Source organism: Taudactylus pleione, unplaced genomic scaffold (assembly GCF_031769625.1).
Source record: "Taudactylus pleione unplaced genomic scaffold, aTauple2 ptg000375l, whole genome shotgun sequence".
NCBI classification, from domain to species: domain Eukaryota; kingdom Metazoa; phylum Chordata; class Amphibia; order Anura; family Myobatrachidae; genus Taudactylus; species Taudactylus pleione.
The window spans coordinates 2,171,667-2,197,293 of record NW_028284776.1 but is presented as its reverse complement, the minus strand read 5'-3'; the positions used below and the strand labels follow the sequence as shown (position 1 = coordinate 2,197,293).

General features: G+C 46.1%; 1 protein-coding gene across 1 annotated transcript in view; it reads left to right on the top strand.

Annotated features, from left to right (window-relative positions):
* Positions 1-238: 238 nt before the first annotated feature.
* Positions 239-25,627, top strand: part of LOC148508163 (diacylglycerol O-acyltransferase 2-like) — a 40,423-nt gene continuing 15,034 nt past the window's right edge. Inside the window, exons 1-4 of the mRNA XM_088444978.1 lie at positions 239-278; positions 2,234-2,362; positions 4,564-4,671; positions 22,381-22,451. Coding sequence (XP_088301104.1) covers positions 239-278; positions 2,234-2,362; positions 4,564-4,671; positions 22,381-22,451 — 348 coding nt within the window. The remainder of the gene's footprint in view (positions 279-2,233; positions 2,363-4,563; positions 4,672-22,380; positions 22,452-25,627) is intronic.

Here is a 25,627-nt window from a genome sequence, read left to right as displayed (position 1 = left end):
ACAGGAGCTTATAATATCTGCGAGCTCAGAGTTATTCAATTTATCTTTGGGATGATCTGGTTGTGGTGCACTTATCACCTGTATGTCATGCCGTGTTGAGTTTAGAGTGTTTGTTACTATGATAAACAGACCATGTACTGATTTGTCTCCCTTCCAGCTCAATGATGGCATCTTCTTCCAGCAGACATTAGGAATACACTAAAAGTGACAACAAAAAGTATTTTGAATAGCTGGAGCCATGAAAACCATTATTGCTGCATATTCCCAAGACCTGAGCGGTAAGTCTTACTTGTAACGCCTATGCTATCCATCACATAGATCTTACTACAATCTATGCACACGTACAATAATGTTATTACTTGGTTCTAATCTTTCACCAACACTGCTCTAATATAGAGATGTTAGAAGTCACCAAGGAGCTCAGCGATCATGTAAGGACAAAATGAACTCTAAGGTGATTTCTAATTTCCATTTTATGTACATTGGGCCTATTCCGATGTTTTAGGCTGTCACAACTGCATCTGCGATCCCACACACCATTCTGCAGGGGTCCGATTATCAAAGAATATGCGTCCGATGCTGCGTCTTTGTATGGAGATGCTTGGATTTGTAAAGCCGCAAGTGGGCATCTCAATACATATCCTCTGTGTCTTTGACATTTGCATATTTTCACAGAGCAGCTTCGTACAGAATCGCAGCTGCGATGGCATTAGCATACATACCTGAATCAGGCCCATCATAGAGAACATTAATCTGTGTGAATGACACCAGAAGTTACAGCATTATATGTACTTATGTTAAATGTAAGTATCAGGAATACCAACACCTTCATTCCCACATTGCCTGGCCTATTTTCTTGTGTTTGTGGAGGGGTGACTCAACAAGATCTGTACTAGAGATGTGCACTGACCCCCGTGTTTTGGTTTTGGATCTGGATTCATCTTCGTGTTTTGGATCAACAATTTGATACAATCAGACACCAGCAAGAATGTGAATTACCTGTCTAGCAGAACTGTGCTGAATACTACAACACACAGTGAATCACTGAATATCAATCTTATATTTCAACTCCTGCTGTATTGACAAATTACGTCAAAGATTGAACAGATTACTGTTTTAATCTATGAGAAAATCAGCCAGTTTCTTGTATGAAAGAACTTTTATTGTAAATGACATCCTCTTTTAGGATATGTTTATTACTTTATCTGCTGACTTAAGGATATAATTAAATGATAAACAATAAATCTGATCAGTATAACATTTATTCATATGAGCCACATAATTTATATAACTCACTGAGGAGACTCAACATACTGATAAACATAAGTGTACAATTTATTGGAATCATTGATCACAGATATGATAGTTGATTTCTTGAGAGGAGGACACTAGTATAAGTCTGCCCAACGAAGTGATAAGACCCTTGGCACATTATTTTAATCTTAATTTCTTTCTTTAATCTATACTATTTTAATACTTCGCCATCTATGAATCTCTAGAGGGGCTACATATTCTAATGTATATTTAATAAAAGTTATGTTTTACAAATTTATCATAAGCTATCCGACTGGTGCACCTATATACTACCTCTTTTTCCTTTATGTAGTTGGGTATAATCAGATCATTTGACTCAATTGTTGGCTTGGATTTTGGAGCAATCAGGTCCTTACTTAACCTCTCCAAAATACAGCCAACCACAGATGCAGACCTCCAACATGACTCCTTCCATCAGGAACACAATGCTCAGCCCCTGGACTCCCCACCTAATTTATGATTGCAGTCATCTGTGTTGAACTAGTTAATTGATGAGTTGGGAGGTCAACACAGGAGACTGCAATCATAGATTAGGTGGGTAGTCCAGGAGCAGAGCATTTTGTACCTGATTGAAGGGGTTATGTTGGAAGGACTGCAGTTATAAGGTTAATAGCATTTTCTCTGATCCTGAATGCGCATCTGAGTAGCTGTTGACAGAGCGCTAATGGCATTGTGAAGCAGGGGACGGGGCCACAATGACGTGATTCAGCGCAAATCATGTCACCGCCCCCACTGCACAGGTGTATGTAAGGGGAATGCAGGGGGTCTGGGGCGATGCACGGGGTGGCGGAGGTCGGGAGATTTGCCTACTTTTCTGGGAGGCCGGGAGCGCCATCCGATTTTCGGGAGACTCCCAGCCATCCCGGGAGAGTAGGCATGTATGACTATGTGTGACCATGATACTTTGCATGTGTTTCAGGAAGCAGACTGACTCTGCGCTCTGCACTGCGCTCTCTATCTGCTGCTACTACACCACTCCAAGAGCAGCTCCGCTCATTTATGCAGCTGGTTACTATTCTACAATGGATATTTTCTTTTCTAGTGATGGGTGAGTTACGTAATAGTGAGCCACAGTGGACTGAACTGTACCAAGCAAGCATTAAGTATACTTTATTATTGGTGATTGGTTCAAACAAAACTAAGCTCTAATAGTAAATGAATCTCTCTGAGATAGACATAATGTGCCTCACAGAATGTTTGGATTAAAACACTTTGCAATCAGTCACATCATATTACAGAGGTTCTCAAGCATGGTCCTCAAGGCACCCTAACAGTCCAAGCAGATGTGTAACTAGGGTATTTGGAGCCCATGGGTATTTGGAGCCCATGGGAAGTAAAAAAACAGAGCCCTTTCCCACTAAGTAGGTACGTGTGCCGAAAAAGTGGTCGTGGGCACATACCACAAGGGGCGTGGCCACTGGAAAATGGGGGCTTGGCAATATGGCACGCCACCGTTTTTCATCACTCTGGGAACATTCCTTTCCATTTCATATGCACCTTAATGCCCCAAATAGTAGTGCCCCTCTTGCAATACCCACTGTAGTAGTGCCCCTTATGCAATGTTCTCAGTAGCAGTGCCTCTTATGCAGTGCCCCCATTGTAGTGTTCCTATACAGTGCCCCTTATACAGGGCCCCAGTAGTGCCACTTATACAGTGCCCTTAGTAGTACCCCTTATACAGTGCCCCCAGTAGTACCACTTATACAATGCCCCCAGTAATGCCCCTTATACAGTGCCACTAGTAGTGGTCCCCTTATGCAGTGCCCCCAGTAGTGGTCCCCCCTATGCAGTGCCCCTTATACAGTGCCCTAGTAGTAGTCCCTCTTATTCAGTGCCCCCAGTAGTGGTCCCCCCTATGCAGTGCTCCCAGTAGTGCCCCTTATACAGTGCCCTCAGTAGTGGTCCTCCCTATGCAGTGTCCCTTATACAGTGCCCCCAGTAGTGGTCCCCCTTATGCAGTGCACCCAGTAGTGCCCCTTATACAGTGCACCCAGTTGTTGTCCCCCCTATGCAGTGCCCCCCAGTAGTGGTCTCCCCTATGCAGTCCTCCCAGTAGTGCCCCTTATACAGTGCCTCCAGTAGTGGACCCCCTTTTGCAGTGCCCCTTATACAGTGCCCCAGTAGTGGTTCCCTCTATGCAGTGCCCCTTATATAGTGCCCCCAGTAATAGTCCTCCCTATGCAGTGCTCCTTATATACAGTAGTACCTCCAGTCCCCCCTATGCAGTGTCCCCAGTAGTGCCCCTTATATAGTGCCCCAGTAGTAGTCCCCCTATGCAGTGCCCCCAGTAGTGGTCGCCCCTATGCAGTGCCCCCAGTAGTGCCCCTTATATTGTACCCCCAGTAGTGGTCCCCCTATGCAGTGCCCGTTATATAATGCCCCAGTAGTAGTCCCCCCTATGCAGTGTCCCCAGTAGCAATCCCCCTATGCAGTGCTCCCACTAGTGGTCCCCTTATGCAGTGTACCCAGTAGTGGTCCCCCCTATGTAGTGCCTCCGGTAGTAATCCCCCCTATGAAGTGCCCCCAGTAGTAATCCCCCCTATGCAGTGCCCCCCGTAGTGGTCCCCCCAATGCAGTGCCCCCAATATAGTGCTCCCAGTAGTAGTTTTCCTCCCCCCCAGCAGTGTCAGACAAAGACTCACATGAAAAAAAACAAAAAACACTTACCTGAATCCCTGCTCCTGTGCCCGCCATCTGCTCCTCCGTCTTCCCGCTCTGCATTATGGGAGAGACATCATGACGTCTCTCCCATCATTCACTGTAGGAGCCGGAAGATGGAGCTCATGAGTGAGCTCCAGCCCGGCTCCGGCAGTGGGCGCAACAGTCAATGAGAGTCTGTCTGACTCTCATTGGCTGCCAAAAACACACTGCCTCCGGGTAGCACAAGTCCTGCTCGACCCCCCTTAGTTACGCCACTGAGTCCAAGTTTTAAGAATATCCATGCATGACCACAGGTGACTTTATTAGTACCTCAGTCAATTTGATTTAACCACCTGTGCTCCACTTGTGACAAAGCCAACAAGGGAAAACCTGTATCTAGTGGACTACACACATTTGAACTTTAAAATAAATAATAGTTGCTATCAAAAATATCCCTCGCAGTGGATGAATGTAGAATGCATCTGAGCTTAATGGAATAATATTTTGTCATGTAAAACAAAGTAAAATATCAGTGCCTTATGCTTATATACAATGAGGCTTTATGTTCCTACTAATAAGCTATGTCCCATGTCATCTTTCCCACCACAGGCCTGACATTCCTTGTGGTATTTACATGTCTATTCTTCACACATCTCTGGCCGATATCTGCTCTGTACCTGAGCTGGGTCCTGCTGGATTGGGATACACCAGAAACAGGTAAAAAAAAGATATAATTGGCATAATAATTAATTTTCATCTAAATTAAATAGCATGAAATACACTTAGGACTGGACTAAGAGACATTACAATAAAACACATTTGAAAAAACCTTATTGAAGCAAATAAGCAATTATTGTCAGAGTTACATGCAATTGTTCTGTATCTGCGGCTCCAAAATAAAAGTGAATATCCACTGGTAACCGGAATTGGCAACATCTATGCAGTTGAACCTCCCCCATCCAGCCGCTTATGAAAGTAGCTGTCTGTACGGACTTTCCTTCTCCTTGGCGCAAGAGAGCTGTCTGAAATCAAAACACACCCACAGCAGACTTATACTACATGCAAACACCCTGTTACCACCCAGTTACACCCACTAAGCCGCAAGTGGAGATGTGGCTGAGATGCAGGGACGCCGAGTGCTACTTACCCAGGTCCAGGCCAGTTGGAGGGAGCAGGCGGGGGCCCAAGTCAGAGCCGGCCCTAACCAACTTGGTGCCCTGGGCAAGATTTTGGCTGGTGTCCCCTAGCAGATAATCCCACCACACTACACTCTACAAACACTCTCCCCCACCTCTTCATACATGATACTTACCTCTTAGGTGTTCCTCCCTTTTCTTTCTTCCACTTCTTTCTTCCTTTAGTAGTCTGACAGAGGACATCAAATTGTGATTAATTTGCCCCCATTTTAACATATCTACTACATCTCTCTCAATAGATAGATAGATAGATACATGTACACACACACATACAGCGCACACACTGATCCAGTTGCTGCCCACCTCACACCACAACATATTGACCCCTTCACTGCACACCTCACAGAACAGCATCCCTCTCCCCTCTCAGCACAGCACCCCTGGCCTCATCCACTTTCCCAGCATTGTACCCCTGGCCTCATCCAGCAGCCCACATCCAGAACAGCACCCCATGCCTCATCTAGCAGCCCACATCCAGAACAGCACCCCTGGCCTCATTATGCACCCCTTTCCCAGCACAGTACCCCTCGTCCAGCACAGCACCCCTGGCCTCATTATGCACCCCTTATCCAGCAGTCAGTACCCCTCATTCAGCACAGCACCCCAAGCCTCATTAATTATGCACCCCTTTTTCCCAGCACAGTCAGAACTCCTCATTCAGCACAGAACCTCTGTCCTCAGTAATTATGCTCCCCTTTCCTAGCACAGCACCCGTCAGTCATCCAGCACAATCAGCACCCCTGGTCAGGCTGGCCTCTATGCACCCTATTCCCAGCACAGTCAGCACCTGTCAGCCATCCAGCAGCACCCCTCTACCAGCTGAGAGCTGAGCTGACTTACTTAGGGCCTCATTATCTACGATGCATAACCCCATTAGCGCTCGCTAAAGGGGTTATGTCATCCTTTTTGTATTCAACAAACAGCAGTAATCTAAGATACAGTAACTGCTGTTTGTCACAGCATTGTTCTTGCCATCTTTAGATGGCGAGAGCGATGCGGTCCCCATTGCTGGCAATGGGGATCTAGCGCTGCCTTTCCGGCTTCAGTGAAGCCTTCCAGCACTGCTGGGTTCCCTTTGGGTTAATTGTCGATTCAGACCCGCTCACTGGGAAGCGTTCACATGCAGCCTGACGATTTTTGCAATCTGTGTATGCATCGCAGTGCGCGTGTACGAACCATTCGCGGGACTGCATCACAGTAAGCGCCATGTAATTTAGTGCATTGTAGTGAGTGCCATATAATACAGAGGATCCATATAATGCAGAGCGTCACAGTGAGCGCCATATAATATAGAAAGTGTCACAGTGATCACCATATAATGCAGAGGATCTATATAATGCAGAGCATCACAGTGAGCGCCATATAATATAGAGAGTGTCACAGTGAGCGCCATATAATATAGAGAGTGTCACAGTGAGTGCCATATAATGCAGAGAGTGCTGCAGTAAACGTCATATATAACATAACACAGATAACATAAACACATCCCTCACACACGTACACATAAATGAATACACCCCCCCACACACATACACACTACATTAATACACCCCACCACAAACAGTAAAGCACACTCCCCCTCCCAGAAAAAAACCCACCCCTCCCCATTGCATACAGATACCACCCCTTTAGATGACACTGGCACCTGTCCTGGAAGAGGATGTGTGGTCCCTGCTAGGGCTGGACTCCATAGCACATGAAAGGAGAGGAGACTCAGAAGAGACTGTGAGGTGACAGAGTGCTAGACTGGAGAGAAAGGGGCGGGACCTGGGGTTAGGGGGTGTGGTCTCGGGCATGGAAAGGATTGTGCATACAGAATAGAGGAGGGGCCTGGGTCTCAGGCTGTAGTAACAGCCTGGTCAGGTAGAGCGAGGATAAGAAGAGGATAGCCCACCTCCGCCACCGGCCAGAGTCAGACCGCCTCCTTCTTCGGTACAGCCCGTGGCCAGCCGCAGTGCCGCATAGTAATGTAATAATGAGTCAGTTTGACTCATTATCAGTCTTGCAGCTGCGGGAACCTTCATTGTCGCAAGACGTGGTGCAATGCACCTGCTGCCCCTATTGCTGAGCCGCGGATGCCCCTTAGACATTTGCCTGGAATGCCTATGCCTAGGGCTGACTCTGGCCCAAGTCAGCTGCTGAGGATGACATTGTCCCCTTTTGCAGCGCTACTGAGGCAGATCCAGGGAAGGGGCGACCAATGCGATCACCCCCACCTATAGCACTTTTACACTGCCCACTACTGCTGGCCGTTGTATAGCATTGCAGAATGATCGGTACATCGGGCAGGGAGAGGGAGGAGATTGCTGTTTCTCAGCGTCAGCAGCCTTCCTGGACTCTCCACTAGTGGCATACTTGCCTACTTTTGAAAAGAGCATTACAGGGAGATTGTGAAAGCAACACCTGCGAGCGTGGCATTAAAGTGGGCGTGTACTGCTACATCTGACAGGCGTATTATAATACTGACTTACATCCAAATGTAAATGAGCCCCAAAGCAGTTAGTAAGATCTATTTGTTGATGAAAACACACTGAGGGGTCTATTTACTAAGCAGTGTTAGGAGACAGAGTGAAAAGTGATAAGTTGCCAGCCAATCAGCTCCCAACTGTCATTTTTCAAACACAGCCTGTGAGACGAAAAAAGGAAAACCCCTCCCTTTCATGCATCTGAGGAGTATTGCCAGAATGATTTGAGCAGCTGCCATTTTCTGTTTGTTGTTATGAGATGCATGAAGGAGCCAGCATTAGTAGGGCATGCTGGTTCTAGTAGTGCTAGTTGGAGTTCCCGGGTATGACTCCCAGGTAAGCTGGCTCTCAATTTGGATGCATTTATGTATGTGCCTTTATTATGAGGCCTTATAATTGATAAATATAATACCTTTGGGGTGCGCATTTGGATGTAGGGCCCCCGGGGCTAATCTGGCTGGGCCACTTCAGGGCATCACCACTTAATACACATAGTCACTTTTCATATCAACTTTTATGTTTGTTTTTTTATTCATGTAATTTTTTCACATGTTTTAACCCTTTTTCAACATTTATTAATTAGTCTCACACATCTATACTTTACACTTCACTGTCACCCTTCTTCCTTTTTTCGCGTGATGCCCTGGGGGGGTCATGGGCTGGACGTTTTTTGGGGTGCCCTGTGCCCCGAATGTGAACCTCTTAGTGTTAGGGACTGCTAGTAACAGAGAAGCTGTAACATGGCCTAGCAGCTTCCCATGGATTTGCAAATGCATGCAACTAATATCTCTGAATTTCTATCACCATATAGTCTTCATGTATTGTTGCAGGTGCAATTCAGTGTGCTGGGGAACAATAGGGGGTTAACCCCCCCTTTTTTTTTCTACTTGGTATGACCCCTCCCTTTCATGCACCTGAGGAGTACTGCCAGATTGATTTGAGCAGCTGCCATTTTCTGTTTGTTGTTATGAGATGCATGAAGGAGCCAGCATTAGTAGGGCATGTTGGTTCTAGTAGTGCTAGTTGGAGTTCCCAGGTGTGACTCCAAGGCTGGCTCTCAATTTGGATGCATTTATGTATGTGCCTTTGTCATGAGGCTTTACAATTGACAAAATATATATGTGCCTTTATCATGAGGCCTTATAATTGGTAAATATATTACCTTTGGGGTGCGCGTTTGGATGTAGGGCCCCCGGGGCTACTCTGGCTGGGTCACTTCGGGGCATCACCACTTAATACACATAGTCACTTTTCATATCACCTTTTATGTTTGTTTTTTATTCATGTAATTTTTTCACATATATTTTAACCCTTTTACAACACTTATTAATTAGTCTTGCACATCTATACTTTCACTTCACTGTCACCCTTCTTCCTTTTTTTGTTTGATGCCCTGGGGGGGGGTCCTGGGCTGGACATTTTTTGGGGTGCCCTGCACCCCGGACATGAACCACTTAGTGTTAGGGACTGCTAGTAACAGAGAAGCCGTGATGTGGCCTAGCAGCTTCCCATGGATTTGCAAATGTATGCAACTAATATCTCTGAATTTCTATCACCATATACAGGGGTATTCAATATGGGAGCGATAACATCGTTTTTGCGTTAATATCGCACTTTTGACGTCATTATCGCAGGTTTGACTTTTACACCGTATTCAATTTCAAAGACTTATCGCAGTTTTGAAAAGTCTTTGATAAAAAACGGGGATAACTTTTCACCATTGCATAGGTGTCGAAAAAAAGTGCAGAATTGGGGTTTAGGGGTGCAGGCTTAAAAAAAAATAGCCTGCACCCCTGGGAATGACATTTAAAAAAGAACTGTGTCAAAAAAAGTTTAAAAAAAAATAGGGACACCCCAAAAAATTATTGAAAAAATTGGGGTGAAAAAAAAAATAGGGAAAAATTGTTTAACAATAGGGAAATAGGTTCAGGGCTATTCTGCAAGTATGCGGCAGATGTTTTATAGAATAGAATTATAGCGGCAGGTGCACAAATGCAGAATTTTAAAAAAATTACTTTAGGGACTTAAAAATATGCTAGTACCCATTTTCATGTACCCCAAATTTGATGGGACCACTTAAAAAATGAAAAAAATAACCTAAGTGCTCTTCTGCATCACTTCTTCAATGTCGGGAAAAAAACACCTGCTGCGGCTATTTAAATCCCTGACTTTCAATTAAAGGCTAAAACGGGGGTACCCATAGTGTTCCCCCATGTTTTTACAACTTTAGGGGGGTCTTACAATTATTTTAAGGACAAATTCATAACTTTACGCAAATCCAACTTTGGAGTTTTCCGTTTTCGTTAACTTTATATTGAATACGGGGATAAGCGGGAGCACGCACCATACCTTAACGCAGAAAAAAACTCCGATATGAAACGTTAACTTTGACAGTGAAGTTAACGTTTCATATTGAATACCCCTCTTCATGTATTGTTGCAGGTGCAATTCAATGTGCTGAGGAACAATAGGGGGTTAAAACATCCTCCCCTTTTTTCTACTTGGTATGACCCCTCCCTTTCATGCACCTGAAGAGTACTGCCAGATTGATTTGAGCAGCTGCCATTTTCTGTTTGAGACTTTTTACACTCTCATACTAACTGGTTTCCATAGTGATCAGACAGCTAGAGCTTTAAGTGGTGACTTATTGATAGCAGTAATACATGAGTGCCCCAAAGCCAATCCTAACCACTGTCACCTCCCACTAATGACATCATACCTATCCTCTCAAGTTCCATGTTGTGTGACCATTATGGCTTCACACTTATTTTAACATTCAGTAAGTGTAAAGCAAAAATAAGTTTTAAAAAAGCCACTAAATGTGTATATTTGCATTAAAATGTATATTTGCTTTATATGCTATATCAACAAATAAATGCCTCACTTATGTCATTTCTTCTAAGAACGAAATTTGTAGTATGATAAGGGAAAACAAAGACTTGAGGAAGGTTAACATAAATACGAAACATAGTTTATTATAATTGTTGCACTTAATATAATATATGTAATAAAGCTAATAAGTAGAGCATTTTCTGTTCTCAGAGAACTGAGCCCACCCGAACTTCAAGGATCTGAGGGGATCCGAGACACAGCTCGGATCTCCCCACCTGCCCCGAATCCCTATTCGGGGCAAAACCTTGAGATCCCGCTGTCGGATATTGAGGTTTACCTCGAGTGGCAACTTTCAAACTCCCATAGAATTCAATGGGCTTACCGCTGATTGGCTGAGAGGGATGTCTGTCACGGCTCTCTCTGCACTGTATTCAATCCACACTGTATCCGACCTGCACTGTAATCAACCCACACTGTATCTGACCTGCACTGTATCCAACACGCACTGTATCCAACACTATATCCAACCTGCACTGTATCCAACCCAGAATGTAACCCACACTGTATCCAACCCACACTGTATCCAACCTGCACTGTATCCAACCCACACTGTATCCTGCACTGTATCCAACACGCACTGTATCCAACACTATATCCGACTTGCACTGTATCCAACCCACAAAGTTTCCCGCATTGTATCCAACCCGCACTGTATCCAACCCACATGTATCCGACCTGCACTATAAACTGCACTGTTTCCGACCTGAACTGTAACTGATTCGCTGTACCCCACACTGTATCCGACCTGCACTGTATCCAACCCACACTGTATCCCGCACTGTATCTGACCCACACTGTATCCAACCCACACTGTATCCGACCTGCACTATAAACTACACTGTATCCCGCACTATAACCGACTCACACTGTACCCTGCACTGTATCTGACCTGCATTGTATACAACCCGCACGTATCCCGCGCTGTAACCGACTCACACTGTACCCCGCACTGTATCCGATCTGCACTGTATTCAACCCACACTGTATACCGCACTGTGGGTATGATGCAGCAGTGCACACTAGTGCACTGCTGAAAGCAGATTCCTGATGTTCAAGAATCTGTGCAGGCGCATGATCCGTTCTGCAAATGTGCAGAACGGGTATGCGATCCCGCTCGCAGACTGGCAATAGACTGGCAGTGATTGACAGTCTGCTACCATTTGTTGGCGGGGAGGGAGCAGCGATGCCCTCCGTGCCCTGAAACGGAGGCATGTCACCGCCGTTGAGGGGGAGGGAAGAAGCCAGGATTTCTGTCGGCTGATTGAGATTTACTGACTTCACCTCAACTGCGGTGGCCGGCTGCGTGACCCCATGGGTCACCTTAGCCGGCCGATGTCCAGCAAAGTATCCAATGCTGCGTTGGACAACTCGGATCGGATATGTAACGCAGCAGGAGGCGTGATGCCTCCTGCTGCATTAGCATATCAGCGCAGACGGAATAGCTAAGCTGCTTGCGAGCAGCTTAGCTATTCTGTCTGAAGCTGATCAGGCCCTGTATTTCGCCTAGAAAGGGAAAAATTACCGCGCTTAAATTAAATGCCCAGTAGGAATTAAATGATAAAAAATGTGTGCCCCATAAAACACTTAAAGAGTTATAATAAAGTTAATATTCAAGATGCCATGAAAAGAAATACAGTAAAAAACAGAATCTTTTAATAATAATAATAAAAATAATACTAAAAACAATGATTGCATATAACATGAAACAGTGTTTCTCTCTTTATATTGTTATACATAAATTAATCACAGTTCAAAACGGCTGCTAGAAGCTCTTTGGTTATAGTGTGAAACAATGGCCCTCATTCAGGAAGCGACCGCTCGTTCTGAATGAGGGCGGCCGCTTGTAATTTTAAGTGTGGCCTCCTGGTCGCTAGCTAAGCTGTGGGTTACCACCCACAGCTTTAGCGACCGACCAGGTTGATGTCTTGACCATCGCGACCATCGGGGCTTGCGACGATACCCTAAGGTTGGGTCTCGGCAACCGCAAGCCCCATGGAGCTTCCTGCTCTGATCGAGCAGGAAGCTCCCCACTGACATCACTGGGACGTCACTGCTGATGTCAGTGCGGCCACCCACAAAACGGCAGGCGTTCCGTTAGGAATGCCTCCGTTTGTGTAGCCACCCTCCCGTCCCGCCTACAAAACGGGACGAGCTGTCGATCAACATCAACAGCCGCCCCTTTTGTAGTGAGCTCCAGAGCGAGAGAATTTCTCTCTCGCTCCGGGGCTTGCGCACGCGCAGTGCGGCCGCTGCGCGCGCGCAGGGCCTTAACATCAACCCGGTTGCGAGCGCTCAGCGCTTGCGACCGGGTCTGAATGAGGCCCAATGTTTCTCTCCTTATGTTGCTATATAGACTAATCACATTTCTAAAATAGCCACTAGGAGCTTTCTGATAATATAGAACCAAAAGGTTTTATATTATTAACTTAGGGCCTGATTCAGACATGGACGCTATTTGCGTCCGCTCGCTGGCTAAAGGGGGCCGGCTATTTAAATCATGTGCTCGCACTGCGTCGCGTAAAGCCGCCCACTAAGTAAAAGCGAGCGGCCGCACTATGCGCTCGCACCTGTATAAAGACGCTCCTTTGCCACTCGCATCACACGTCATCTCCGGCAGTTGTAGGATTAATCGGGAACATCGAGAGCCATCGGAGCTGCTCGCAGCGCTTGTTGTAGCCTTTTCCCACCACAACATTGTGAGCAGTTCTGGCTAAAATACAACCCAGTCACGTGTGTAATGACGCTACTTTGCTAATTATGCACACCCATTAAACGCCGTTCTGACGGTTGGGCATGCCTGCATTCGCACATCCACACACACCCATTTTCAAGCACCTTCCCCTGTTACCACCCACAAACGGAACTATCTGTCACTCAAAATAGCGGCCCAACTGTGGGCTACGGGCAAGCACTTTCCCATCGCAATGACTGGTTCGCGCACATACACTGCGACTCATACGCATGCGCAGATTGCTAAAAATCGCTCAATGCGAGCGAGCACAGCATAGCGTCCGGGTATGAATCAGGCCCAGTGTACAGCCGCGTCCGACTGTTCATCAAAAAACAATAAATAATCCAAAACAATTTGTTTCTCCTCAAACAGTTCTCATGAATAGTATAGTCAAAAAAACTAGATATCCGGCCACCAAGTGTCTTGTTACTGAAGCTAAGAAAACTGCCAAGGATATAGAGAAAAAAAGAAAAAAGTCCACTATTGGATTATATTATATTATATATATCTGTATTCTGTTTTGAAGCGCTGAGGCTATATATCTTGACCTGTATTCAGCCTGCACTGTATTCAACCCACACTGTATACTTTACTTTATCCGACCCACACTGTATCCGACCTGCACTATAAACGGCATTGTATCCGACCCGCACTGTATCCCGCGCTGTAACCGACACACACTGTACCCTGCACTGTATTCGATCTGCACTGTGTTCAACCCACACTGTATACCACACGGTGGGCCTGATTCAGCAAGGATCACAAGTGCTAATACGCACGCAGTCAGTCGATTTTCACGATCTGTGCTTGCGTATGCATCGCAGTGCACATGCGCGAACTAGACACTACGAGCGGGAATGAGAGTGCAGTGTGTACGCAGACCCATTGCAGAGTGATTGACAGAAATTACCGTTTGGGGGTGGTGACGGGGGGTGGGGTGGTCGGGCAAACATGGGCATGTCAGTGCATTGGGACAGCGTTGCAGGGACGTGCATAAATCAATCACTGCAATATCATATGTAACCCCCCTTTTATCACTAAAGGGTCACCAGGTTACTAACACCTCTATTACTCCTAATGTACCCACCCTTAACCTCTCTCTAAGTGGTGTACCATTATTTTATCAGTGCCTCCACCCAAGTATTGGTTGTCGGTATGGGTCTACTTGGGAAAACCCATAGAATATGTATAGGACTTGCCTATGTAAGCCCAAGGATACACTCAAGTATTAATATTACTCCCTATAGTGTAGTGTGTAGAAGGGGCATGTTAGTTGAAAACAATATTATAACACAAAGACATCTGTTCCTTATACTTTTTGGATGCTTGCATCACACCTCCAGGTAAGTAAACACAATTACATATAGATATAACGTTCTTTATATTGACGAAATTCCAAGTAAATAAGAACATACATTCATCTCATTATATGACATAACAGTGTACTGTGTTGTATATTGACATACATATGTTTATCTGAACAATGCAGTAACATCATGCATAAATAATAACAATATATCAATATAGATATCCTCCTAAATACTAAGTTCTAAAAGACCGGTTGCAGTTCCTGTGGATCTCTGCTATCAGAAGCCAAAACTGAATAGTTACTTTACTGTGTGATCAAATGTCAATATACCAGTTTTCAGCTTTGTCTGAATAAGTGCAGTAAACTGTTCTCTCCCCCAACTCTTCAGTCAGTCTGGTATTAATGAGAGAGTATTAGAGATATAGTACATGAGGCTAGTAACTGCAGGTAACACGGCTGCTATTGGTGTGACTGCACAGCTTTTTCTGCATCCTGTAAGGGCACAAGTTATGGTTACTCACAGCCGATGACTGGTGCTTTCCAGGGAGATAGACAGCTTTATGACCACGTCAGCGTTTAGTGCCTGCCCCGGCAGGACACTAGTCTGCTTCACTGACAGGGGCTGTGTGCACACAGGGTCTCCAGCTGCTTGTGCAGGGATGACTGCTGATAGCCTCACCCCATCAGCTGCAGTGTCTCCCTCTCCCCCGGCTCTGTCATAGCCTGCCACCAAGCAGGCAGCCCTCCTGTTACTGGACAGTAGCCAGAACTTCCAGAGCTGCCTCCCCGCTGATGTGGCGGCTGACACCGGGACTTCCTGCGTGGCTCCTAGCCACTTCCACTCATGCTGCCTAGTCCACGTCCCACAACGCTGCCTCTCTGGCATCATCAGGTAGGCAGGGTGGGTGCCACTGTTCCACCTTCTTCCCCAGCTCCGGCTGGGCTCCATCTCCGGCTCTGCCCCCCTGCGCCCGGCAGCATATAGCCGCTCACTGGCTGCCCGGGTCACAGGAGGGCAGGCACTGGAGGGAGGGATCAGCAGACTGCCTCTCAACTGCTGCTAACCACTGTTATATCTCCTCCCTCTCACCGGATCCTATTTTCCTGACAGGAACCAATTCACTCCCATCTATATTACTCCGCCCCCTTCTGCAACTATCACCAATGTCTGTGAAATGTATATCTGCAGCATGAAGCACTAAAGTCCACTGACATCATAGATATCTTACATGCACAGGGTACATACATTTCCACATATTTACTTATATTTATATCACATCACATCTATCCCTACAGTATATATAACATTTACCTCATAAATGGCATTTTTCTGTAAATAGATGAATGAAAATATATACCTGTTTCAATTGTATATATGAATTATCTCCATAACCCTAACCAGGGTTACACATACGCAGCCTGAGGCCTCATAGCATACACTGAAATTAGCAATTCCTGAGTGAGGTTTGATCTGCCTTAACTGTGCGTATGGGTGCGATGTTACTCGTTGTTACTAATTGTTTTTGCTCTGTTGCCAAAGTATTCGTATGTGAGTAAGGGGAAGTAGGCGTCCATATGTTAGGCTGAGATCGCATTGTGAATGCAAACATTTACATATCCCCGCCAGGGCCGGATTAAGGTCTGTGGGGGCCCCTGGGCAACAAAAATGTGGGGGCCCCTATTACGTGCCCTTTATGCAGTGCACCCAGTAGTAGTGCCCCCAGGAGTGTTGCCCCTTGTGCAGTGCCCCCTATGCAATGCCCCCTGTAGTTATACCCCCAGTAGTAGTGTTCCCAATAGTAATGCCCCCTGTATAAATACCCCCAGTAGTAATACCCCTGTAGTTGTGCCCCCAGTAGTCATGCCCCCTGTGTGTGCCCAATAGTAATGCCCTCAGTAGCAATACCCCTGTAGTTGTGCCCCCTGTGGTAGTGGCACCAGTAGTAATGCCCCCTGTGGTAGTGGCACCAGTAGTAATGTCCCCCCCGAGTAATGTCCCCTGTAGTAATGTTCCACTCGAGTAAAGCCCCCCCAAGTAATGCCCCCAGTAGTAATGCCCCCCCCGAGTAATGCCCCCAGTAGTAATGTCTCCCCCGAGTAATGCCCCCAGTAGTAATGTCCCCCCCGAGTAATGTCCCCCCCAGCAGTGGAAAAGCCGCTTGCGCTAAAGAGAAAAAAAAAATCATACTTACCTTAAGTCCCGCTCCCGCTGCCTTCTGATCCGCTCGGCTGGCACTGCTCCTCTGCACTATGGGAGAGACGCATGACGTCTCTCCCATAGTTCACTGCCTAAGCCGGAAGCCGGAGCTCATGAGTGAGCTCTAGTCTCCGGCTCTGGCTACCGCTGAGGAGAGGGAGCCGGGCGCCTGCTGGTTACAATCTCAGCGGGCACCTGGTGTCTCCGTGCGGCACTGGGGTTAGGTGTCCGGAGGAGGCGGAACTGGTTCCGTCTCCTCCGGTTCACTTTAACCCCGATGGCTGGGTGTGGGGGCTCTTCAGGTGTGGGGGCCCAGGGATGATAGCCCCTGTCGCCCCCCCTTTAATCCGGCCCTGATCCCCGCTGATATTAGCAACTGCATTGTGTGCGTATAAGCAGAATAATGATCCTTGCTGAATCAGGCCCTGTATCCGGCCTGCCCTGTATTCAACCCACACTGTATCCGTACTTTATCCGACCCGCACTGTATCCAACCCCAGGGCCGTAGAGAGCCTGGCCTGGCCCGGGTAAAGGAGGGGGCATGGCCTAATTGCGGGAGGCTTTGCCACGCCCCTTGAAAAAAAAATCACTTTTTCAGTGCCGCATGCCGGTGAGGGGGGCGCTGTAAGCCCCACAGCCCAGAGTTAAGCAGGGGGGGTGCGATCAGCGTGATCGCTCCCCCCCACGGCCATAGGAGACTGCTCCGGCTGCTGCAGCAACCGTGAGCAGTCTCACACAGCAGTCCAGCAAAAGCTGTGTTCTGAGCTGTGAGGGAGGAGGGGGGCGACACCGGCCCCTCTAGCAAGCCTGGGCCCAGGTAAACTGTACCCGGTCCCCCCCTCTCGCCCATGTCCAACCCACATTGTATCCCGTACTTTATCCGACCCACACTGTATCCAACCCACAATGTATCCCGTACTGTATCCGACCAGCACTGTATCCAACCCACACTGTATCTGACCCACACTGTATCCCACACTGTGTAGGGGGCATTCATGTCTGCTGTTGCTTATTTACACATGGTTTAGGGGTTTTTTTGTTTGCTGCTTGTTAACTACGACTATTTGTTTTGAGCAATATATTCCACGCACAATTTTTAGTAAATTTCTGTGTTGTATTGTTTTCTATTGAACGTACTTGCGAGTTAGTTTGATTGGTTATTCTTGTGAGTAAAGGCCCCCATACACGGTGCGATTTGCAAATGATCCAATGCCGTTTGAAATCTCCCTTGAACTCTCTCTGGCACCTGAAGTAAATGATGTGCAGCAAAAGCTGCACAATGTTCACCTAATCTATCGTGCATGATCTAATGATTTGCATATTCATTAGATCATGTGCGATATGACACAGATGCAGGCTCGGATCTGGGAGATCCATGCTACGTGCATCTGTGTCAATAAACACAGATGCACGGACGGGATGAGAGTGACCCGTCTGTGCTGCTGCTGTGTATTTCAATGACACAGATATACGCACGGACCAGGGAGGTCCGTGCTACTTGCATCTGTGTCATTGACACAGAAGCATGGACGGGATCAGTTACTTCCTTCTGTGCAGCCGTGGTTAAAAAAAAGAAAAGATTCCTGTGTAAAAGAAAAAAAAGAAAAAAACAGCATGTCCCCCCCCCCCCAAAGAGCTACCATCCCCAAGCTTTTAGTGACCCAGTGCTGGTTGTGTAAAATACAGGGGACAAATGACATAGGGGTCCTCTGTATTCAAGGACAGCCAGCACCAGGCTAGTCAGAACCAGCCCTGGTTGCCAAAATACGGGGGTCAAATGACGTAGGGGTCCCCCGTATTTTGTGCAACCAGCACTGGGCTCTGATCCGGTCATGGTTCTGGAAATTCAGGGGGAAAAAATGGGTAGGGTCCGCCTGTATTATCCAGAACAAGCATGACTGTAAAAGAAAAAAAAGAAAAAAACAGCATGTCCCCCCCCCAAAGAGCAACCATCCCCAAGCTTTTAGTGACCCAGTGCTGGTTGTGTAAAATACGGGGGACAAATGACATAGGGGCCCTCTGTATTCAAGAACAGCCAGCACCAGGCTAGTCAGAACCAGCCCTGGTTGCCAAAATACGGGGGTCAAATGACGTAGGGGTCCCCCGTATTTTGTGCAACCAGCACTGGGCTCTGATCCGGTCATGGTTCTGGAAATTCAGGGGGAAAAAAAGGGTAGGGTCCCCCTGTATTATCCAGAACAAGCAAGACTTTTTCTAGCAAGGGGCTAATGCCACAACCAGGGGAGCCCTTTCACCAGGTCCCCCTGCTGAGGCATTAACCCTGACCGCTAGTCAGCCCAGGCCAGGGATCCCTGGGGAGCTGGGGACCCCCCCACTAAAGGGGCCCCCCTCTCCAGGGCACCCCAGGCCCAGGTTGATAGCTAGGGGCTATCCCCGGCACCCCTGGGGCGGTGGGTGCCGGGTTAATAGTGTAGTGTAGTGCATTTGATAAAAGTAAAAATATTGGGCCTGATTCAGACCCACTCGCGAGCGGCTGTCCGCTCGCAAGTGGGTCGATGTTATGCACTGAGCATGCGCACGACGGAGGGAGCTCCGTCGTGCGCATGCGCCAGACGCGACGAGCGAAGGAAAGTCCTTCGCTCGTTGTGTCCGATCAAAGGGGGCGTGCTGTCAATGTTGATTGACAGCATGCCCCCTTTGGTGGGCGTGCCGGGGGCGTGCCTCCCTGACGGGGGCGTTCCCACGGGAACGCCTCCCGTCAGAAGCCGGCCCACTGACATCACTAGTGATGTCAGTGGGAGTGATTTTGGCTCAGATAGAGCCAAAATCACTCCGGAGCTTGCGGTTGAAAACCTCAACCGCAGGCTCCGGCTCGCAATTTCGATGGTCGCGATGGTCTCGACCATCGCGGCCATCAAAAAGCACGCTCGTATAGCCTGTGGGTGGTGACCCACAGCTATACGAGCGTCCAGGAGGACGCTCCATGAAAATGGAGCCCGGCCCTCATTCAGAGCGTGCGCTCTGCTCAGAGCGTACGGCTCTGAATGAGGGCCATTGTCTTTTGCTGTGGAACTACAGGTCCCAGCGAGCCTCCCCGCATGCTGGTACTTGGGGAACCACAAGTACCAGCATGTGGGACATTACGGGCCCGCTGGTACCTGTAGTTCCACCATAAAAGCAATATTAAAAAAACTACAGAACACACACACCGTAGGAAGTAAAATTTATTAAAACATACATGAACACACACATGAGACACACTATCTCACATACTCACCTATGTATCCCAGAAGCCCATCGGTCCCCTTCTCCAGTAGAATATCCATAGGGTACTTGTAAAAAAAATATCCATACTCACCATCTCCTATGCGAAGTTCGGGTCCACTCCATGTAGGCAATCCATAGGGCCTTGGCAAAATGTGCAAGATAGGTCGATATCTTCCTGCAGTTTCACTTGATCAGCGACGACGATGTACGACGGCGGGGGCACGCATCGCATCGTTATCATGCCCATACACAGCACTTTTTACACGATTGGTCATTCCAGTCGATCAAAAATGGCCAAATTGTGTAAAATAAATCGCACCGTGTATGGGGGCCTTTAGTTTGATTGGTTATTGCTATTACATTACTAATTTGCAAAACATTTATAAACAGAAATAACTGCCGTGTATTTGTGCCGCTGCTCTGTTGGTTGCTTAGTTTAGCCAGCCAGCCTTTGGCCTATTTTAGTGAACAATATTGTAAGCTGTGAGGTGGTCAAAATTGACTGGAAATTAATGTTATTGAGGTTAATAATGCTGTAGAAAATGATGTGATTTTAGCAGTTTTTAGCAATTAAAAAAAAAAAAAATACAGGTCCAAAACCAAATGACATGAGGGGGTTGTGTTGCAAAACCAGAACCAAAACATGAAAGTTAATCCAGATCCAAAACCAAAACTCGGGGGTCGACACACATCTCTACATAAGAAACGTGGCTTTCTTTGGATCTGCAAGAATTGACAATAGTAAAACTAAGGAATATTACTAAAATGACCTTTTGAGTCCCAGCCAACAGTTCCTGGCTTAGGGTCTTTTCAAAATGCAGTCTTGGTGGAAGAAAGGCATCCTCCATCAGCCATCACTTCATACTTGCCAACTCTCTCTCACTGTCAGGGAGACTCCCTGACACAGCAACAATCTCCCTGAAGAGTCTAGCAATCTCCCTGATTGCACCTTACCCCATTATGAAGCTGTTATATATTTTTTTTAAAAACAGAAATATATACATTCAATTGGGATCATTAGTATAAGTCCATTTTATGACACGCCTCTCAGATGTAGCAGTACTCGTGCACTTTACAGCGCGCTCATAGGTGTCGGTTTTTACAATCTCCCTGAAATGCTTTTTCAAAAGTAGGCAGGTATGCATTATATGCATGCATCCAATATCCTCACTAAACACTTAGCGCCTGATTCAAAGATGGATGGAATTGCAGAACCGCACACAAGCCGGCTGTGCAATTCCGTCCATTTAAAATGCAAATGTAGAAGGAGGTGTCAGACACCTCCTTGCTGCATCTGCGTGCTTCCAGCACTGCGACCGAGGTCACAGCCTGGGGTCACCATCGGAACAATCGCGACCATCTTTCGCGATTGATGTCCCTCTGGCCAGGCTGCGTTAGCAGAAGCTTACCGCAGCCTGACCGGGTCCTGGCAGCTTGCGAGGCCAGGAAGTCTGCGTGCACCCATGCAGACCCAGGCCTCGTCCCTCCTGGAAAACGGGGGCAACGTGCCCCCATTTTGGGGAATGCTGCCATGGAGCGCCCCTGCTCCACCTCCCAAATGCCGCAGCCTGTCAATCAAGCTGCGACTGGGAGACACTGCGAGCGAACTCTTAGACGAAGTGTTGCAAATGCACAGTACACCTCCTGTGCATGTGCAGTCCTCCCACCATGAGATGTGGTTAGCGTACATTTCTGAATAAGGCCCTTAGTGGAGAATCTATTAGCTGCAAGGTTTTGTAGTAGCCTCGGGATATGCTGCTGCATAGTGCTTTGGTTAATATTGTAATTTTAACCAAAGACCTCCCATCATTGGTCCATATGTAATAGCCTGTAAGTTGTAAGAACCGGCATGATTCTGTCAACTTAGCCTGTAGATTTAAAGCGGTAATAAGTTACAAGACATAACCAGGTGGGATTTGCTTTTTAAATTATTGCCGCTTTTAAATTTAGAGGCTAAATTGATGGAATGACAGTGGTTCCTGCAACTCACAGGTTATTACATACTAGCCATTGTCTGTCTCTAATCTCCTTCCACTACACTAAAAATACAACTACACTGCTGAGTGGGACATACTTCTCAATATTCACAGTAGTGAGGACAAAGGTCCTGAATGTTGGGAAGGTCTCCCCATACATAACATATCAGGTCTGTCCTGACCCAACTCTCTGTTAGTTATGATAGAGAAACTAAAACCAATAAACACTACCCCATGTTAGGACAGGCATTACCGTGTTGTGCTGGAGATTACAGTATGTAGGTTGAACTTTAAACCTAGTATATTTAATGGAAATGATCTGTCTGAAAGTGAACATATAACTATACCCTATGCATATTTTTGAATAAAGCATATTTTTGAAAAATGTAGTCAACCAGTTTAAACTATCTGCTATTCTTTGTTGGCCCATAGGGGGCCGGCGCAGCGAATGGGTCCGGAACTGGTCTGTCTGGAACTATTTTCGGGACTACTTTCCTATACAGGTATAGTCTAGCAAACAAAAAGTGTGAATGGACAGATCAATAGCAAAAAACACTTGAAAACATTCATGAAGTCTCAAAATTGTGGGTGTATACTGGGGTGGTGGTCTGCAAACGGAGGCGGTCTTCAGCGTTTTCAGGCGTTTTAGGGGAGTGCATAAATTATCTGCTTCGTACGACCATGAATTGCGGATGCATGACAACGTCACTCTACGAACAGGATGATCGTCCAGGCTAAGGTAGGCAAGAAGCGTCCGTAAGCCACAACAGTATAATCGTTAATCCGATGTTACATGTGATGTTTCTAATTAGAACCACACAAACCAAGCAGCTAAGATTGGTGCATTGTAACTATTAACACTGCTAATTACCTTGTAACTGATTTCACTTGCGTGTGCATTAGGGAATTCATAACACAAATGTTTATTTGTGCTTTTTAAACTTATTTTGTTCGGACATTTTTTAAAACATCTAGCATTGTGTTTTGCGTAGCAGCCTTTTCAGATACAATACTTTTTAAACCATGTATACATTGATATAGTTAAATATAGACATTTTCTTTTTAAATTTTTTTATTTTTAGGAAATTAGCCTTTCATCACAATTTAACTTACAATTGTTAGGGCAAAATTTGCATATAAATAAAAATAACAAAAAAAAAACCCTCAATTCTAAAAATAAATTAATAAAAACAAAAAAAGAGCTTGAGACATTGGTGACAAGTAATATGGGGACTGGACAAGAGGTGAGGGGGGAGATATCCAGGGCTACTTTCGTCATTTGGGCCGGCTCGGAGGAAGAGGTAAGCTACGGACAGCCGACTGGCGTGTAACACGCCGACTGGCCTGGCCAGAAGTAGATGGGATTTCCTCAGGCCTAGGCATAGGGCTCTCCATACTTGCGGGGGTGGCTGTTGGGCTGCCAGAGGTGGTGGTCCTGGGAGGAAGGGAGTCTTGCTCCATCATGGCAGGTGGGTTTGCCTGCTCCTGGGTATTGGGCCAATGTTCTATGGCCCCAGCAATGGTCTCCAGGGCCACCGCCACCCTCACCAGAGAGGTCTCCTTCCTCAGAAGAACATATCTGTTCTCCTGAGTTTGGGAGACCAACCTGGTGAGGAGAGGCACTGCTCGGTCCGATGGTTGCCCTGGAGTAGACTCCACAGGGTCCCCAGATGGAGTACTTGGATCCTCCCCTGCAGAGTCTCCATCTGTGCTGGACCCAGACCTGACCTCAGGAGCAGGCACTACCTCCTCTGAGTCTGGAAATAAACAAAAAAAAACATTAGTATTTAGGGGTAGTGGATGGCACTCACATAGCACTTCAGCCCCCTGCATGCAGGGAACAAATATATAGGAACCGTAAACATTTCCATTCGCTAAATGTAATGGTGCTATGTGATGCCTCCCTCCAGATCCTCTCCCTGAATGCCAAATTTCCAGGCTGCAGCCATGATGTGTATGTGATCCAGCATTCAGGGATTTGGCCAAAATGAAGCACACTGCAAGCTGGTGACGCGTGGCTTCTTGGTAAGTATAAATCCAGGATGTAGCTATAGTAATAGTGTACACATGTTTTCATGGTCAATTTATGTATCTGTTGGTGTCCCATTTCCATCAGGTGACAGTGGATATCCTTGCACGCCCTGGCTGCTGACTCCTTATTTGACTTCCACACCAGGGCCACAAACTCAATATAATGCCACGTTTACTGTCACCAGGTAGGTGGTGGAGCACTGTATCGGCCTTTTAAAGGGCCGGTTCCGGTGTCTCCATCACTCTGGTGGTGCACTCATGTACTCGCCGGATATGGTTTCTCGCATTGTGGTCCTGTGTGGGATTTTACACAACATTGCAATAAGGAGTCGAGTACCCATGCAGCCAGAGGATGCCTTGCCAGAGGATGGCCCCCCGGAGGAAGGTGTTGTGATGCTGTCGGGGGGGGCCAGACGCGATTCTGTTGTTTCAAGATGTTTTAGGTAATAATTTTTACATTTATTTAGAATTTTATACTTAGAGCAAATGTATTTTAAGGTGTACCTAATTTTTGATTTATTTTTTCTTCCACAAAAATCACAACACTTTCCAAAACTGCAAAACTAATGGAACCCATTGGCAATACCCTGTACTGTTTTTGGACAACTAACAAAATTTGCCCGGATATACCAGAACATGTTTAGTTAATCTGCTTTTTATTTGATTGATTTGTCTGTTAAACAAGAAATATTATGTTTGTTTTTGCCTATTGTTGTTTATGTCTGACTAAGCAAGATATTTTAATTTTGAAAACCCTGAGGTCATTTTTTATGTGTGCTCTGTGATGAAATGCTTTTTACGATTAAAAGCATGTTGGCAACATGTTTGTTATTTAATAAATGTTTTTCCCAAAAAAAAAGGTTTGGTGTAAATGTTTTTGGAAAGCCATTTTGAGATGGATAATGTAGGGCAACCCCAAAACAAAAAAAAAATAAATTACTGCAAATGTTCTTAAATTACACAATTTAATTTTTTATAAAAAAGAGGACAAATGTTTTTCAAACAAAAACTTTACTAGAATAAGCTACATTTTAAAATGTACAAAGAGGAAAAAAAAGACTAAAACCGCTCAAGCCTCCCCACAATCCGCTGTAGGCAGCAGTAGGCCTCCAACAAATGTCCACTTGTTCGCGTGAGTGCCTCACGAATTTCCACCATGATGTTGGTTAGATCTGTGGACAGAAAAATGTATTTGTAGGTTAAAAACATCTAAAAAATGTCCAACATTTGAACATTAAACATTATTCAATGTCCCAAAAAGTGGGAAAACACAATTATGTTAGGGTGTGTTTGAAAGATTCCTCCACACAACATTATTAATATGTATAAACTTTTATGGTGTAAAAACAATTGGAAACCCTAACTATGTGGCATAACCAAAAAACCCCTAGGATGTTTAAAAAACAACTGGGAGGTGTATTCTTAAGTCATGATGGCCATATCCTTAAAACACAATGCACGTATTCACTTCTAGAATGTTCTTGATAATCCAAAAATACAATGTGTTTGTTTGCTATGGCAAACATCACTTTTCCTAATGAAGTTACATCTTAGTACATTTTAAACACAGTGTACACAACATTAACAAGGTTAGTCTGGTTCCTATCACCTTCCCAAGTTCTGTGACATGTCTTATTTAAATCTAAAA